The sequence below is a fragment of the Oryx dammah genome, unplaced genomic scaffold (genome assembly GCF_014754425.2).
Source record: "Oryx dammah isolate SB20612 unplaced genomic scaffold, SCBI_Odam_1.1 HiC_scaffold_22, whole genome shotgun sequence".
Taxonomy (NCBI): Eukaryota; Metazoa; Chordata; class Mammalia; order Artiodactyla; family Bovidae; genus Oryx; species Oryx dammah.
The window spans coordinates 423,360-441,270 of NW_024070206.1; the positions used below are offsets into that span (position 1 = coordinate 423,360).

The 17,911-nt window shown below is 50.2% G+C and overlaps 1 protein-coding gene across 1 annotated transcript in view; it reads left to right on the top strand.

Annotated features, from left to right (window-relative positions):
• The first annotated feature begins 229 nt into the window (after window positions 1-229).
• KDSR (3-ketodihydrosphingosine reductase) overlaps window positions 230-17,911 on the top strand; it is a 35,109-nt gene continuing 17,427 nt past the window's right edge. Inside the window, exons 1-6 of the mRNA XM_040264211.1 lie at window positions 230-478; window positions 6,216-6,305; window positions 8,378-8,434; window positions 11,079-11,144; window positions 11,336-11,431; window positions 16,355-16,546. Of these exons, the coding sequence (XP_040120145.1) occupies window positions 230-478; window positions 6,216-6,305; window positions 8,378-8,434; window positions 11,079-11,144; window positions 11,336-11,431; window positions 16,355-16,546 (750 nt within the window). The remainder of the gene's footprint in view (window positions 479-6,215; window positions 6,306-8,377; window positions 8,435-11,078; window positions 11,145-11,335; window positions 11,432-16,354; window positions 16,547-17,911) is intronic.

Genomic DNA, 17,911 nt, shown 5'->3' on the forward strand with positions numbered 1-17,911 from the left:
GTGGTGAGTGGCCCCCGAAGCCGCGGCGGCGCCGTCCCCGGAGCGCGGGCCCCGGAGCGCGGGCCCCAGGCCGGCCCCAGCGGGCAGGCCCGCCGCCCCGCCGCCCCGCGCCGTCTCCTCCGCGGCCTCTGCTCCTCCGGGGCCGGCGCGGGCTCGGGGGGGCGCGCGTCCGCGCCCGGGGCATCTCCGGGGTCCGAGGGTTTGGGGGTTTTTGTGCTCGGGCTCCCGGATGAGTCCCCCGAGGGGCAGAGGGGCTGCGGGACTCCGCCGGGACCCCGCGGTCGCTGGCGGCCCGCGCGCGGCGGGCGGCCCTGGCCGGGGCCCGGGGCTCCGCTGGGGCGGCCCCCGGATGGCGGCCTGCGCGAGTGACAGCGGGCAGAGCCTCTCCGGCGGAGCGGCAGTCCTCGCCAGCGGCGTTGGGGCCCTTCTGCCCCGTCTGCACGGCCTGTCCCTGCTGGACTCGGCCTGGGGTCGGCGGGTGCCGCCCCGGTGCAGAGTCAGACGGTTGAGCCAGAGAACCTGGCTTGTGCGTTGGGAATGAAAGGGTCTGTGGGTTGGTTTGTTTCTTACCAGAAACTCCTGTCTTCGACGATCCCTTTTCTGCAGGTAGACCACCTCACTTAAACAGAAAGCCTTCTTTTCTGCGCCCAGTATGCTACCATTTACTGTGGCTTTCTGGGCCCCTGGGCCCCTTTCTTACTTCAATTTTTTTACAAGCCCGAGGCACGTAGAGACGGGAGCTTATGAATAAGAAAAGTTAGTTACTAAGCAGTTATCGCAAATCCTCCTGGTGTGGGAGGTGACATTTGGGTGTCCTGGCTAAGATCGGAGCATCGCTGAGATGAGATGGAATGGGATGGTCGTTGCTTTTAGCGTGCTGACGTCTCGTGGAGAGTTTGTGAGTGGAAACATAGATTTTGTTTAATTTCTCTCGTCAAACTATTAGTGTACTTCCAGCTCCTGCCATTCCTGATGCAGAAGATAGATAAGGAGGTGAGTTGTTAGTTCATTAGCAGGGAAGAGAGGAGCAAAATTTTACAATCATGTTACCTTCTGAAAGGGTCACATCTGCAAGAGAACTTCTGCCTCAAAAACTGTGGCTTTAAAACTTGGGTTTTTTAGCAGTGATGTTTGCAAAGCATACCTTGTAGTGTCTGTAAGGGACTCTCACTTAACGGCGACTCTGGTCCTACCAACCCCATCATGCTTCTGCAGGCCGTGGATGAGATAATGAACGTGTCTGCTGGGGTAGATCCCGCAGAATTTCTTGCTATCACCATCTCATTTGGCTGTGCCACTGTAAATAATGTGAGGGCGACATGAATAGTTGACATGACGTCACCATCTGTCTTCTTTTTTTAATGACATAAAAAGAGTAAAAGTGTAATTGTTTTTCTTGAGTTTTGTTAGGACGAGATGCAGTCGTGTCAGGAACGGGCCAGTGTTTAGAATGTCTTGCTGATGGGGAAGCATGAGCAGGCTTAGGTCAGAACTAGTCATTCTTTTGTTTTTAAAACAATTCTGATTGACCAGTGTTAGCTCTCTGGTTACAGTGGTAAAGCTGTGCAGCACGTCTTACACAGTGTGTGTGTGTGTGTGTGTGTGTACACGCGCATGTGCACACACTTGGTCACTCAGTCGTGTCCCACTCTTCGTGACCCCATGGACTGTAGCTCACCAGGCTCCTCTGTCCCCGGGATTTCCCAGCAGGAACACTGGAGTGGGTTGCCATTTCCGTGACCCCATGGACTGTAGCCCACCAGGCTCCTCTGTCCCCGGGATTTCCCAGCAGGAACACTGGAGTGGGTTGCCATTTCCTTCTCCAGAAGATCTCCGACCCAGAGATCGAACCCACATCTCCTGCACCGCAGGCAGATTCTTTACCATCTGAGCCACCAGGGAACCCCTCTTACACAGTATACACTTATTTAAATCAGCTGTTTTTTAAACAAAACTGTTAAACTGATTTGGTGAGAACTAGAAAATCAAACCCACCCTTTTGGAGAGATGGATGGAGAAGCTGTTCTGACTGCAAAGCGCCCTCTCTTGCCCTTGATAAGAGGTGTGTGGTGCAATTGAAGAGATACTAACATTTAAAACAGTAGTGGCAAAGAACAGTCAGAGCGAGTGATAAAGAAAGGCATTAAACTGTTATCTTTAGGGTCTCATGTCTCAAGTTACCAATGGTTAGGCAACTCAGTGCGTATTTATGGTTTTCTCAGCCATTAAGACAATCTCTTAAGTTTGCTTATACCACTCAAGGGTAACGTAGCCTGGATTGACTTACGCCTGTTCTTAGATACCTTCTATGAATTAGCTGGCTTGGACTGGAAGGTCAGTTTCCCATGAACCATGACTCAGAAGCTGAAGTCTTATTCTTGGTTTTATGGACAAATCTTATAAAATTACACCCTGCTCTTTGCTGTGCAGCAGTTTGACACAGCTTGCTTACCTGTTTCAGTCTAGAAACAGGACGGTAACAATCATAGTGTCTACAGAGCCCTTGAGAGCATATACATTTTCTCAGTCACCTCATCACCTCAACTTCCATGTATCCATTGAATAACAGGGAATTTTTACTTTCAGGCTTTTTTGGCCTTTTTTTTTTTCTTCACGGAAATGGCATCGTATACCAGTTTGCAAATTAATGGTAGGCAAGTACTTATTTAGCAACTGTTTATGCAGAGTACTGTGCTAGGAATGAGGATAGTAGCTCAGACTTGACACTCCTCCTCGGCGAACTTAGAGTCTGACCTGGAAGCTCAGGCAGGCACAGAAGGAACTGCAGAAAGTGCAAAAGTGACAGAGAGGACAGAGGGACGGAGTCCGGAAAGGCTTCTTGGAGGAGGAGATGTTGGGACCTGCCTCTGCAGGTTCCGTAGGATTCGGAAGTGCAGGTCTGTGGGAGACGTTAGGTGAAGGGACCTGTAGGCAGCAGGGACAGCCAGGGGCATTTTTAATGATCTTGCTAATTGGAATGTCTGATAAAAAATAATAAGCCAAAACCACCTGTGAAATATATATATTTTAAATATTTATCTACATTGACTCAATGGACATGAGTTAAAGCAAACTCAGGGAGATGGTGAAGGACAGGGAAGCCTGGTGTGCTGCAGTTCATAGGATCGCAAAGAGTCGGACACAGCTGAGCAACCGAACCTCAACATTCATTTACATGGATAGTCTGGATCTCAATCGCGGCAGCCACTGTGTTTCCTTGTGGCAGGTGAACCCTTCGTTGCAGCATGTGGAATCCAGTTCTCTGACCAGGGATAGAGCCCAGGCCCCTTGCGCTGGACGTCTTAGCTACTGGGCCACCAGGGAAGTCCCCGGTAAAATATTTCGATAGCAAAGAGCTCTTCAGAGGTGACTCTTAGGCGGGATAGCAGATGTATCTTATCAGTAACTGGTAGATAATTGGTTAATTAACCCAAAGAAGTCCCTTCATTAGTGAGAAGCTGAGGCTCAGGAGAAGCTGGGGAGTTCCGTGGAGATAGGTACACTGTGTAGGAAGGAGTCTTGATGGTCTTTAAAGTCAGGAGCTGCGATCACAGATACTCTTTACAGCAAGACTTATATCTAACAATAAAATATCCAAAACAATCTAGATGTCTGACTATAGGGGAAGGGTAACTAAGTTTTGATATAGCTATCTAAGGCAATATTGTGTGTCCTTTTAGTTTTTCGACTATACGTTTTTATTTTTTTTAAAGGTGGGATACAAAAATGTGTAAGGGCAGATGCCTGTCTGACTCTTCCTCCTTCACCTGCTCCCCTGGCCTGTGTTATATAATGTGTGTAGGAAAAATGAATAGAAAGATAATGTTACATTTGTATCATTAAGTTAAATATATTTTGAGCTCTTTCTATATGCCAGGCATTATACTAAGGGCTGGGAATATAGTGTGTGTGTTAGTTGCTCAATCGTGTCCAACTCTTTGCGACCCCATGGACTGTAGCCTGCCAGACTCCTCTGCAGGAGAATTCTGCAGGCAAGAAGACTGGCATGGGTTGCCATTTCCTTCTCCAGGGATCTTCCTGACCCAGGGATCGACCCCAAGTCTCCTGCATTGTAGGCAGTCTTTACCATCTGAGCCACCAGAGAAATCCAGGATATAGTGGGGAGCCCAAATGGAATTGGTACTTTTAGGGAGAGGCAATGGCAGCCCACTCCAGTCCTCTTGTCTGGAAAATCCCATGGACGGAGGAGCCTGGTGGGCCTCAGTCCATGGGGTCGCTGAGAGTTGGACACGACTCAGTGACTTCACTTTCACTTTTCACTTTCATACACTGGAGAAGGAAATGGCAACCCACTCCAATGTTCTTGCCTGGAGAATCCCAGGGACGGTGGATCCTGGTGGGCTGCCATCTATGGGGTCGCACAGAGTGGGACACGACTGAGGCGACTAAGCAGCAGCAGCAGCAGGGAGTCTGTGGAGTGGCAGTGGGAGAGATGACCGTGAATGAGATAGTCACACAGGTAAATTCGTGGCTGTTTGGTTGTGGAGTGATGCAAAAGCAAGGGGAGAAAGGCTGCAGTGCTGAAAAGCGGGCTGGGGCGGCGCCGAGGGCAGCCTGTGAGGCTTTCCCAAGGTTGTGATCATTTGAGCTGAGATTTACTGGGTGAATAGATGCCAGTTAGATGAAAAGAGGGGAGGAGAGCGTTTCTGGCAGGGAAAATAGAATGTGCAAAGGCCCCGTGGCTGGAGAAGGCATGACTGGGAGCCAGCCAGTATGCTGAGCTGTGAACGGTGAAGACGAGAATAGTGCCAGAAGAAAAGCTTCACTGTTTAGTGTTTCCACGTGAGCATGTATTACTTTATAGTAAGCAGTCATTTAAAAGATCATAAGATATAGGCTGGTGATTATTCTTTTCATCTCCTGTAGAACTGGTCATTCATAGAAGATATATAGAAAAACAATGTTCATTTGGATTTGGACGCAAAGCCAAAGTAATGTGTTTATTTTTATTTTTTAATTTATTGAAGTATGGTTGATTTACAGTGTGTTAATTTCTGCGGTATAGCAAAGTGATTCAGTTATATATTGTGTATAATATATACACATACGTCCTTTTTCGTAACAGTTCACCGCAGATTGGATGCGATGCCCTGTGCTGTACAGTAGGCCCTTCTTGTTTATTCATTTTGTGTATGGTAGTTTGCATCTGTTAAACCCAAACTCCGAGTCCATTCCTCCCCCCGCCCCGCCGCCACCCTGGAACCGCAAGCCTGTTCTCTGTGTCTGTGGGTCTGTTTCACAGCTAGGCTCATTTGTGTCATATATCAGATTCTACATACAGCGACATCACGCGATGCTGACATTTGTCTTTCCCTGTATCGCTTACTCCACTTGGTACGTAACCTCTGGGCCCATCTGTGTCGCTGCAAACAGCGCTCTCTCTTGCAGCCGAGGCATTCCGCTCCAGTCCATGAGTGTGCGCACCCGAACAGGGCGTCCACACGGCTTATCCGTTCGTGGGCGTTTAGGTTGTTTGCGCGTCTCGGCTGTTGTGACTGGTGCTGCCGTGAACATACGGGTGCACGGATCTTTTCGGATTATCAGACTGAAATGTGACTCATTAGCTAGATGTGTAGGGCTCTTTCCCCGCAGTGGACTCAGAAATATATTACAGGTGTGCAGGGGACAGTTCAGCACTGGAAACGGTCAAACCCGCGTGCCCTGCTGTCCTTAAGCGCCATTCATTCGGCCTGGGATGACGATCCTACAGGAGCTGAGCATTTAGTCCCTGTAGGTTAGATTTTGGAGCCCATCACAGTTGTTTTGTTTGTTTGCGTTGGGTCTCAGTTGCGAGGCGCAGGCTTCGTTGTCCCGGGGCGTTTGGGATCTCAGTTCCCCAACCAGGGATCAAACTGCCTCCCCTGCCTTGCAAGGCAGATCCTTTTTTTATCGTTATTATTTACTCCCTTTTGATGGAAGGGTGATTGCCTTACACTGTTGTGCTGGCTTCTGCCGAACAGCGCGAGTCAGCCGTGGGAACGCACGTCCCCGCGCTCTTGACCCCGCCCCCCCTCGGGTGTTCCAGAGCCTGGGTTTGAGTTCCCTGCGTCGGATGGCAAATTCCCATTGGCTATCTATTACCCATATTACATATGGCGGACCGGACCACCAGGGAAGCCCCCCGGCATAGGTTTTAAAAATTTCCCACAGAAGGGCAGTTTCAGGTGCTAAGATTTCTTCCCTTCGGCCCTTAGGTTACAGGAGGCTCCAGCGGCATCGGGAAGTGCGTGGCTATCGAGTGCTATAAACAAGGAGCCTTTATAACCCTGGTTGCGCGGAATGAGGTAAGTCTTCCGTTATGTTCTTAGGTACCAAGTCGGCATGATGTGAGTCACAGAGGCCGTGCGAGCCTTGCAGTGTTCACCCTCGTCTCTGCTCGGAGCTGTGATTCCTGCGCGGTGCTCAGTGGTGTCCGACTCTTCGAAACCCCGTGGCCTGTGGCCTGCCAGGCTCCTCTGTCCATGGGATTCTCCCGGCAGGCATACAGGAGTGGGCTGCCATGCCTTCCTCCAGGGGATCTTCCCGACCCAGGGGTCGAGGCCAGGTCTCCCACATTGCATGTGGATTCTTTACCATCTGACTGGTCATTTGTGTTCCGGGCAAAAACTTCCTGGTTGAAGTCAGGTTAGCTCCGCGGATGTTTATTCAGGGCCAGGAACTCTCAGGCAACGTTGCAGAGACTGCAGAGCTGGGAGAGGCAGAGACTTAGGTGCACCCCTGCCCGTAGGCAGCCAGCCCCCTGCCCGGAGCCGCCGTTGGCAGCGGCGCAGGGCGGACCTGAGTCCTGAAAGACGACTGGAGGGTTTCTCTGTAATTTGCCTCTGATGTAATCTCCATCTGTCGCGGGAGACCTAGACTGCGCAGGGGAGCCTCCTTCCCCCCCAGCAGTCCCACAGGGCACGGGTCTCCTGTGCCGCTTGAGCACAGATCTGGTTCCCTTTCTGCTCAGTGGCTGTTTCCCTTGCCAGAGCCCAAGGCGGGGCGCCCTGTTCTCCCCCATGGTCCCGCGTCCTGCTGCTCCCCGGGTGGGGGGACCGCGGCGGGCCTTCCGGCTTGGCCTCGAGCTCAGGTCACAGTTGGCGCTCGGGACGTCTCTGTTGGCTGAAGACACGACGGGAGGACGATGGGCCGAGGGGCAGGTGCAGCGCAGCGTCGTTGATGGGGTTCGATCCACCGGGGAACAGGGAGGGCGGCGGGGTGGTAGCTGCCCGGGGAGCGGGGCGGGGGGGGGGGTGGCCACAGCTGGGCAGTGCCCCCGGGGGATGGCTGGCCACGGGGGTCCCGGGGTCCCGTACAGATCAGGCTCTGGGAGCCATCATCTCTTTAAAAAGGAAGAAAGGCAGCATTAGCTCCCTTTCATTTGTCCCGGGACCTCCTCTAACAGCGCACCTGCTGTGGCATCGAAAGCACCTTCCGCGCCGGAAAACCCGGCGGTGGTGAAACGGCATCTGGGGAGATTTGTCCAGTGCTGAGGTCTGACGGAGGGCACAGGAAACGGGAGGCCGGGCAGGCCCGCGGGTCAGGGCCTCGCGGGCTGTCCGTGGCGCCTGGCATGGCTGGGGGTGAACGAGCCTTCTGGCACCAAGAAGGCCTTTACTCTCCAGTGTAATTTATACTCCAACACTGGCAAAGTCAGATGGTGTCTCTCTGTATGAATAGAAGAATATAATTTTATTACAGGCACATTCTTGTTTAGAAAACCTCCACGTCTTTTGAAACGACTCCCTTCTCCTTTTGTCCCTCCCTGCTGTCATGCTGTATTTAAATTCTAGCATCTATAGCAAATTGAGGCGCTGTAAACTGATCTCCATCTTCTTGAAAATGACTAAGACAAGCACCACTGAGACCTTGGGAGAATCACTCAATTACCGGACAGTTTTGCTTGTCCTCAGAGCATAGGTGTACCTCGTCCATCTCACAAGTGATTTTTACTTTATTTGCTTTTTTGATGGAGGAAGGACTCTTTAGATGATCTTGCAGGAAATCATTATGCCATGAAATCACATACACTCTTCAGTTTGGGAATATGTTTCATATCTCCGAAATGACAAATGAAAACATTTATGAGAATTGATGGGAGACCCTTAGCAATTAATACTGATGACTGGGACTTTGAGGTTCATTAATTTTTTAAATTATCTTTCTCTGCAGTGAATGTAAAGCCTCACTATCCCTTAGTCACAGCTGAGCCCGCTTCACAGCCATGTGGTCCATAGCTCTGCACACACAGGTGATGTCCCGTGTGCTTTCTGGCATTTCATAAATCCTTGTACAAAAATTGCTTTTTCTCTCCTTTTAAACAAACAAATGGACAAATAGACCATCACCAGAACTAACTGTTCTCTGTTGCTTTCAGGACAAGCTGTTGCAAGCAAAGAAAGAAATCGAAAAACACTCTATTAATGATAAACAGGTAAAGTCACTGTGCTCGTGATGTATTTTCTGCCTAATCAGCACAGGTGTGCAAAGGAAGAGACCATGACTTCATCTGTGAATAGTTCGCTGAAAGCATGCCAACTGTTCTAATTATGTTGTTTCTAAAATTGTGAAATTGTTTGAATTATCTTGGATTTCAGGTTATTACCTGAGCAATGCATAGACTCTAACACACATACACACACTCAAGTGATCCAATAACAGGATGCCTTCCTAGAAAATGATTTCATTTCAGTTATTTCTTCAAATTAACATAATTTGAAGGAGGTATTAAAAATATTTTTTGATTATGCAATTTTTTGATGAATGCAATAGTATGTGTATTATACAGTATACATTTTAGGCTAAAACATAATGATAAACTAATAGCCACACACTCATCACCCAACTTAATAAATGGCATTTTCTGGGGCCCTTGAAATCTCCTCTCTTTGCCCACATCAGCCTTATCCTTCTGTCTCATTCCTAGAGGTAACCCCCAACTTGATTTTTATAGTTTTTTTTTCTTTTGTTTTTTAGTGTTTTGGCTGTGCCACACTCATGTAGAACTTTAGTTCCCTGACCAGGGATTGACCCCCCGCCCCTGCATTGAAAGTCATAACCACCAGACCTCCAGGGAGTTCCCTTCCATTCTTTTTTTAAATAATTCGACCATGAGTGCATGTCACCCTAAGAAGAATGTCTACTTCTGCTGCTTTTTGAACTTCATGGCATCATCCTTATTTCGATAGTTTTTTTGAGATAGAATTTCACATACTGTTTAGCTCACTGATTTACGGTGTACAGTTCAGTGGGTTCTAGCATATCCACAGAGTTGCAGTTATCGCCAGATTCAGTCATGGAGCGCTCTCATCCTCCCGTAAAGGAGGCCATGTTCCTCAGCAGTCAGCCCTTGTTCTCTTCCACCCACTCCTGGCCCTGGGAAATCGCTAGCCTGTTTTCTCTAAGTTTATACAACATCATTCTGTGTGTATTCTTCACCTGATAATGTTGTTAAAATCCCTCAGCTGCTGCATGAAGTGATTGTTCTTTTTTTTTTTTTTTTTCCGCTGTCTAGAGTTTTCTTGTCTCTATAGACTGTCCTCCAGCCATCAGCTCTCTGTCTAGAGTTCTCTTGTCTCTATAGACTGTCCTCCATCCATCAGCTCTCTGTCTAGAGTTCTCTTGTCTGTATAGACTGTCCTCCATCAGCTCTACTGATGGGGGTCGGTATTTAGGGTGTCTCCATTTTTTTTTTTCAGTTTGCTTTCCTTCTTGCTGTTGTTAAAGTTTATCTCTGTGCACGTTGTACAAGGGTGGAATACACCTAGAAATGAAATTGTTGAGTGCGTGCATCACCAAAATGGTTACACTCCTGCCAGTAGTGACTCCTTGCCAGTACTTGGTATTATCAGACTTTCTAAGTTTTGTTTTTCTGATGGATTTTAAATGGTGTTTCACTGTGGTTTCAATTGCCTAATTTTTTCCCTCCAGAAATTCAGTAGAGAGCTCTGTTGTCTTTTTTGTTGTTAAGTCGCTAAGTCATGTCTGACTCTGTGCGACCCCATGGACTGCTGGACCACAGCATGCCAGGCTTCCCTGTCCTTATCATCTTCCAAAGTTTGCTCGAACTCGTGTCCATTGAGTCGGTAATGTTAAGATGCTAAGGTGGTGAAGCAGAGAGAACTTCGCATGTCAGTCGGATAAATCTGCCTCGTCTCTTAAAACAGCTGTGGCGTGACCTGGGTGCCCCGGAGTGTGCTGGACCAGTTCTCTCTTATTGGCCGTTGGCGTTTTTCTTCCTCTGCAATCTCGCCCCCTCTCCTTGTGTGTGGGGGGGTTTTCTCTAGTACTGGGGCCTCTGTACCCCCTTCTCTGAAGCCCACAGACATTGGAAAGCACCAGCTCGGCGGGGCCCCTGCTGCTGTTGTTGCTTTGTTTTCTCGTCCCTGTGAGCTCTGGGAGAGAAGGGGCATTGTCTAGAACATGGATCTGGAGCGTCCTGGCGAAGGCCAGTCTCGCTGACGCCTCGTCCGGTCCCTCTCCCTCTTGTTAGCCCTGCTCTTCACCCGGCAGAAGCCTCAGGGCGTGTGAATAGTGCTTGACTTGCACGTCCAGGAAGGGGAAGGTCCTCGGGGCCGGGGCGTGCCCGAGGGGCCGGGGCGGCCTCCCGTCCCAGAGCTGGTGTGTTTCTCTGCATAAGCAGGGCCCTGGCGACGTTTCTTCCCTGGTAGCTTGTTAACGGTTTCCCCCCGCCCCTGCCAAAAATTGCCCCTGTGTGCAGGCTGGGTTGCTTCAGTCACGTCCCACTCTGTAGCCCACCAGGCTCCTCTGTCCATGGGATTCTCCAAGCAAGAACACTGGGAGTGGGTTGCCGTGCCCTCCTCCAGGGGATCTTCCCGACCCAGGGATCGAACCCCCGTCTCCTGCGTCTCCTGCCTTCTGGGCGGAGTCTTTCACCGCTGAACCCCGCCCATCCCCCACCGGCCTCCTAATTGCATTGTCAGCAGTTTCGAACCCTGTAATCGGAACTTCCAAACTGGGCTCCTTATCTACTGGAAAAAATTGCCTTTAATTTTTAAAGACAGTTCTTTTAAAGCCCTGCATTTAAAGCTTTGATCATTTTTTTCTCTTTCTAACAGGTGGTGCTTTGTATATCAGTTGATGTATCTCAAGACTATAGCCAAGTAGAGAACGTCATAAAACAAGTAAGAGGTTGGGTCAGTTGAAATTAATCCACTCGCCTTTTGATCGGTCCTTGCCGTTTTGATGTGTGGCTTGGAGGTGGCATATCTTCCCTGTAGGTCTAGTCGTTTTATGGATTTTGTTTATCAACTTGATTGGCTGCTAACGAGTTCTTTGTTTCTCTTCCTTGATGCCCAATTTGATGAACTTCCAGGCACAGGAGAAGTTGGGCCCGGTGGACATGCTTGTAAACTGTGCAGGAACGTCGCTTGCAGGAAAATTTGAAGATCTTGAAGTTAGTACTTTTGAAGTAAGTAAACATTTGTTTCTTTTCTCACTGTGGTAGCCCATACACTAAAAGGGAGAACTGTGGCTGCTAAGTCGCTTCAGTCGTGTCCAACTCTGCGCGACCCCACAGAGGGCAGCCCACCAGGCTCCGCTGTCCCTGGGATTCTCCAGGCAAGAACACTGGAGTGCCTTCTCCAGTGTATGAAAGTGGAAAGCGAAAGTGAAGTCGCTCAGTCATGTCCGACTCTTCGGGACCCCATGGATTTGCAGCCCGCCAGGCTCCTCTGTCCAGGCAAGAGTACTGGAGTGGGGTGAAGGGAGAACTAGTTTATGGCTAAAAGCTTTATGAATGAAATAGGTGAAATGCATTCCAGTTTAACAGAAGCTTCAGCAAACTAGAGGAAGGCTGGACAGGGTTTTAGTCCCAGTGACCATCCAGCCTTAGAAGTTTACGCAAACCGCTGGACCTTGGCTTCCTCAGCTGTAAAATGGGAATGCAACCTCCAGCCTGACACAGATTAGTATTGACTTACTGAGGTTGTATTATCAACAGAGCTCTTTGTAAGCCAAGAGATGCTGGGTTGTCTTGTCAAGTATCCGTGTTTTTAACAATGAAAACCCAGAGAAGCTGGAGAGCAGACTCTGGCGTTCTCAAGCCCAGAGAGGAAGGCAGCGCACCACAGCTTGTCATGGTTTTAAAGTGTCGGCCGCAGAAGCGCCCAGCAGCCTTGAAGTCCTTCCGTGCACAGCGTGCTTTTCTTCACTTGCTGTTGCGTCAGCTGTCTCTCTCTTCCTGGTCTCTAGAGCCTTCGTGGTGGTGATGGGCTTAGAGTGATCTTCTCAGTGAAGTGAGAGTGCACCCGCTGTTATGGAAGAGGAGCCTCCCAGGGTAGCAGTTCGGACGTCCTGCTCTGGCAGACTGGGGGAAAGCACTGTGAACTCTGCGATTTCAAGTCAAGCTGGGCAAGGCCAGCAGAGGCAGACGCAGAGTGATGCCTCAGCTAGGGCTCTGGTGTTGTAAGGCTTCTTTATCAGCTCAGCAGAAAAGATAGACGCAGAGTGGTGCCTCCGCTGGGACTCTGGTGCTGTGAGGCTTCTTCATCAGCAGAAAAGAGAGCTGTTGGGTCAGCACTTCTGGTGTCCAGTGGTTATGACTCTGCCTTCTGAGGCAGGGGCTGTGGGTTCAATCCCTGGTCTGGGATCTAACATTCTACATGCCACTCAGCACAGCCAAAGGGGAAGGGAATCAAAAGATAGATGTCTTGACCCGTATGCCTTTATCTTTAGGTACTGACAGGGAGATTTTGAAGATTATCTCAACGGCTGTGTAAAGAATTAGTTGGAGGAAGTAGCTGCAGTCTAGGCATGAACGGATGAGGGGAAAGACTTCAGAGGTGGCCGGTGAGAGAGAAGTGAGAGTTGTGTGCCTGTGTGTGGAAGATGATATGAAGGGAGTTCGGCAGACTCCTCGGTCGACTGTGGACGGTGAAGAGGACCAGTGTGCGAGGGGCTGTGTGGCTGCAGCGCGTAAACACACAGCTGTGCAGCCAGGCGCCGGGGAGCAGGGTCTGTCCAGGGCGGAGGGGGAGTGTCTAACGGAGGTCTGGAGCTCAGAGTCAAAGATTTGTGGGGGTCCTAACTGAGCAAGAGGGGCAGGAGCTGAGCCCGTAAGGCCGGGTGACTGTGCGGGCCGCCCTGGCAGCCCTGGTTAAGGCTCTGTGCTGCTGCTGCAGGGCGTACGGGTTCAAGCCCGCCAGGGGACTAAGATGCTGCCTGCCTTGTGGTGTGGCATTAAAAAAAAAGTTCAGGCAGCTGCGGGTGGGTGTCAGTGGCAAGGAGAAAATACGAAACGGGTGAGATGAAGGAAGAAATAAAACACGTATAGAATATGAAGTATTCGGCAATATTTTAAAAATGCATGAATCTAATCTTTTAAAAAACTCATTTATTCTCAGCCTGTCTCCCATCACACTGTCTCCTTCTTCTGTCTCTCTCACTTTGCTTGAAAAAGCAGTCACAGTCCATTTGTTTTGCACGAGCCCCGCACGATCTCCACACCAGCACCCCCCCCGCCCAGCCCCACACCAGCACCCGCCCTGCCCAGCCCCGCACCATCTCCACACCAGCACCCCTGCACACAGACCGCTCGTCACTCTGTCCCAGCAGCGGTGTCGTGCGGGCTGCTCTCTAGGTGAGGCGCGTGGGCTCAGGCAGGCACTTCACACCATGTGGGATCTTAATTCCCTGGGCAGGGATCAAACCCACGTTCCTGCATTGCAAGGTGGGTTCTTAACCATTGGAACACCAGGGAAGCCCCAGTAGGAGTTAGTTTTGATTGGGATTGCACTGACATTATAGATACATGTGAGGGAAACTGACATCTTAACGATATTTGGTCTTCTAACCCATATAACCGGAGAAGGCGATGGCACCCCACTCCAGCACTCTTGCCTGGAAAATCCCATGGATGGAAGAGCCTGGTGGGCTGCAGTCCATGGGGTCCATGGGGTCGCTAAGAGTTGGACACGACTGAGCGACTTCACCTTCACTTTTCGCTTTTTCTGCATTGGAGAAGGAAATGGCAACCCACTCCAGTATTCTTGCCTGGAGAATCCCAGGGACGGGGGAACCTCATGGGCTGCCGTCTATGGGGTCGCACAGACTTGGACACAACTGAAGCGACTTAGCAGCAGCAGCAACCCATATAACATAATATATATCTCCATTTATTTAAGTTTTTAAACAAAATTATCTCAGTCGTGTTTCATAATTTTCAGTGTGTGGAGCTTGCATGTTGTTTTTCAGTATTTTATATTTTTTGATGTTCGTGTAAGCGGTTTTTTAATTTCAATTTCTTGAGTTTTCGTTGCTCATGTAGAAAAAACTACAGTTGATTTTTGTGTATCAATCGTGCAGTGTTGCTGAACTCGACTATTAATTCTAGTGTTCACTGGACTTTCTACATCCAAGATCCTGTCATCTGCAAGTCTTACGTCTTCCATGCTATCTAGATACGCTTATTCCGTGGGCTGGAACTTCCAGTGCAGTGTTGACTAGAGGTGGCCAAAGTAGGCGTTTTTGTCTTGCTCCTGACTTTAGGGAGGAAGCAGTTGGTCTTTTACTCTTAAGCCTGATGTTACCTGTAGCTTTGTTTGTTTGTTTTTGGTAGACGCCCTTTATCAGGTTTAGCAGTTTATCCTAATTTGCTGAGATTTTATGTGAAATGGATGTTTAATTTTGTCAGGTGTTTTTCTGCCTCTACTGGGCTGATCGTAGAGTTCTTTTCATCATCAAATAGTGTGTTAATGTGGTGAATTACTCTGATTAATTTCCAGATGTTTCCAGCCTTGTGTTCCTGAGATAAGTCTCCTTTGGTCAGGGTGTGTTATCCTTTCTGTGTTCTTGAGGGATATTAGCTGTAGCGTTTTGTAATGTTACTTTTTGGTTTTGTGTTACTTTTTGGCCTCATAACATCAGTAGAGGAATAGTCCCTCCTTTTCAGTTTTCTGGAAGAATTTGTATAGGATTGATTTATTTTCCTTAAATGCTTGGTAGAATTCACCAGTGAAGCCTGAGATTTTCTTTGTGGGAAGGTTTTAACTTTAATTTCTTTAATAGATGTAGTGTGTGCCTGCTAAGTTGCTTCAGTCGCATCTGACTCTTCACGACCCCACGGACTGGAGCCCGCCAGGCTCCTCTGTCCATGGGATTCTCCCGGCAGGAGTACTGGAGTGGGTTCCCACGCCCTCCTCCCGGGGATCTTCCCGGCGCGGGGATGGAACCGCGGCTCCTGCCTTGCGGGCGGGCGGGTGCTTTACCTCTAGCGCCACCTGGAGGCTCCCCTGATAGCTCAGCAGGACACGCAGGGGGTCTGGGTTCCACCTGGGAGCCTCTATTATTTTTTCTGAGGTTTTTTAATAAGACTTTTTAATGTGGAAGCATTGTGATACAGTATCAGGAGACTTTCAGGTTGAAAACTTTGAAGTTTTTAAGAGTTCCCAGGACGAGGGCAAAGGAGACCCTTGGTACCTGTGCGTGTCCTCCCCGTCACGAGAACCCACATGTGCTGGGTAGCTGCTGCGGTGGGGCAGGGAGGGTGCTTTCCTTCTGCTTCCTCTTTCAATCCTTGCCGCAGGCCTGTGAGATCACACCGTGTGAACCCAGTTTTCGCGGAGGAATTACGTAGAGTGTCCAGCTTTGCTGTTCATCATCAAATAGGCGTGAATGGTAGAGCCCAGCCCCGCAGTCCACGCTCTTAACCCCTGTCCTGGCCTCTCTGTCACTTAGAACTAACAGGGCAGGAACTATTCAGAAGCTCTTTGCTCAAACCGTCTCTCGAAAGGATTGCCTGCACCGTGCCCTGTACTTTCTCTAAGCAGAAGACTAATTTGTCCAGGCTTCACAAAGACCTGAGTGCTGTCGTGGGAACATGAGGTTAGAGTGAAACCGGAGGTTGAAATGGGCTCTCACAGGCGGACACAGGGGAGGGGGGTGAACTGGGAGCTGGAGACTGATGTTTACTGCGCCGCCCTGCGTCAACAGGGAGTGGGAGCTGTAGGCCAGGCAGTGAGCTCGGCGCTCTGTGCTGACCCAGAGGGGCGGGGTGTGCGTTTGCACGGAGCCGATTCCCTCTCTTGTACAGTAGAAACGAGCGACACTGTGAAGCAGCTGTATGGCAGCAAAGAAGAGGGAGAGAGAAAGAAAAGAAACGGGCCCAGCGGGGGGCCCTGCGTGTCACAGTCACTTCTGGGACCCTTTAGTTCTGGTTTGTTCAGCAGCTCCGCTGAGCGCCCAGTGACCCAGGCTCCGGCTCGGGGCAGGCGCCCGTGGGGCGCACTGGTGACTCGGGGCGGGGTACCCCAGGGGCGCGGGCGCACTGGTAACCCGGGGCAGGTGCCTGTGGCGTGCGCCCTGCTCAGGCTGCAGGCCTCTTTGTTCCCTGCAGAGGCTGATGAGCGTCAACTACCTGGGCAGCGTGTACCCCAGCCGGGCGGTGATCACCACCATGAAGGAGCGCCGCGTGGGCCGGGTCGTCTTCGTGTCCTCCCAGGCCGGGCAGCTGGGCCTCTTTGGCTACACAGCGTACTCTTCATCTAAGTTTGCCATCAGGGGGCTGGCAGAGGCTTTGCAGATGGAGGTAAGAGCGTCTTCACTTTGACGTTGTTCCTTTCAGCCTAGGGGGACATGTTCCCCTTTCAGTTCAGTTCAGTCACTCCGTTGTGTCCAACTCTTTGCAACCCCATGGACGTGAGTTTGAGCAAGCTCCGGGAGTTGGTGATGGACAGGGAGGCCTGGCGTGCTGCCGTCCGTGGGGTCGCAAAGAGTCAGACACGACTGAACAACTGAACCTAACTCAGCAGTACTAACATCTTCATAGCATTATGGGCAGACGGCAGAGCTCTTGTGTTTCAGACATCTGCAATAAAGTGAGTATCACAGTAAAGCGAGTCACAGGAATGTTTGGTTCCCCCGTGCACATAAAGGCTGTGTCTCTGCTGTGCTGGGCTGTGAAGTGTGCAAGAACATTGAAAGAAACAGTATACATTCTTAATTTAAAAATACTGTATTGCTCAAAAATATTAACCATCTTCTGAGCCTTCAGTGAGCCCCTAGTAGTAACATCAAAGATCATTGATCTCAGATCACCGTAACAGATATAGTCACGACGAAATGCTTGAAATACTGGGAGAATTACCGAAACGTGTCACAGAGGCGTGAAGTGAGCAACTGCTGTTGGGAGTCTGGTGCCGGTCGACGTGCTGAGTGCACGGCTGCCACAGGCATTCCCCGGGTGAAACATGCCGTGCTGTGGATGAGCGCGAGTCACTCCAGTCGTGTGTGACGCTGTGCGACTCCGTGGACTGCAGCCGCCAGGCTCCTCTGTCCACAGGATTCTCCAGGCAAGAACACTGGAGGGGGTTGCCGTGCCCTCCTCCCGGGGATCGTTCTGACCCGGGGGTCGACACTTGTCTCTAGTCTCCTGCGTTGGCAGGTAGGTTGTTTACCACCTGGGGAGCTCAAACCTGCAATTAGTAGAAAATGCAGTGTCTACCAAGTGCAATAAAGTAAAACACGGTAAAATAACTGTGTCAGCCTTCCTTGGTTTTCCAGTGGTGGAGACTTCAAGCTCCCACTGCAGGCAGCGCGGGTTCAGTCCCCGGTCGGGGAAGTTCCGCATGCCGCACAGCACGGCCGGAAAGAGGATGAAAACGAGAAAGATGCAGCTTGATTAGAAAATGATAATAATAAGTGACTAATTTTAAAACGCCCGATAAGCTGTGCCTGTATTGACCTAACACTGTGTGAGTGGTAACCAGGTGCTTCACTCCCTTTTTTGCCATTGTTCTTCAACGTTCTTTAAAGATGCTCCTTTAATGAAAAGGCCTTCCTTTATGCATGTGTGTTCAGGTGCTCAGCTGTGTCTGACTCTTTGCGACCCTGTGGACGGTAGCCCGCCAGGCTCTGCTGTCCATGGGGATTTCCCAGGCAAGAATACGGGGCG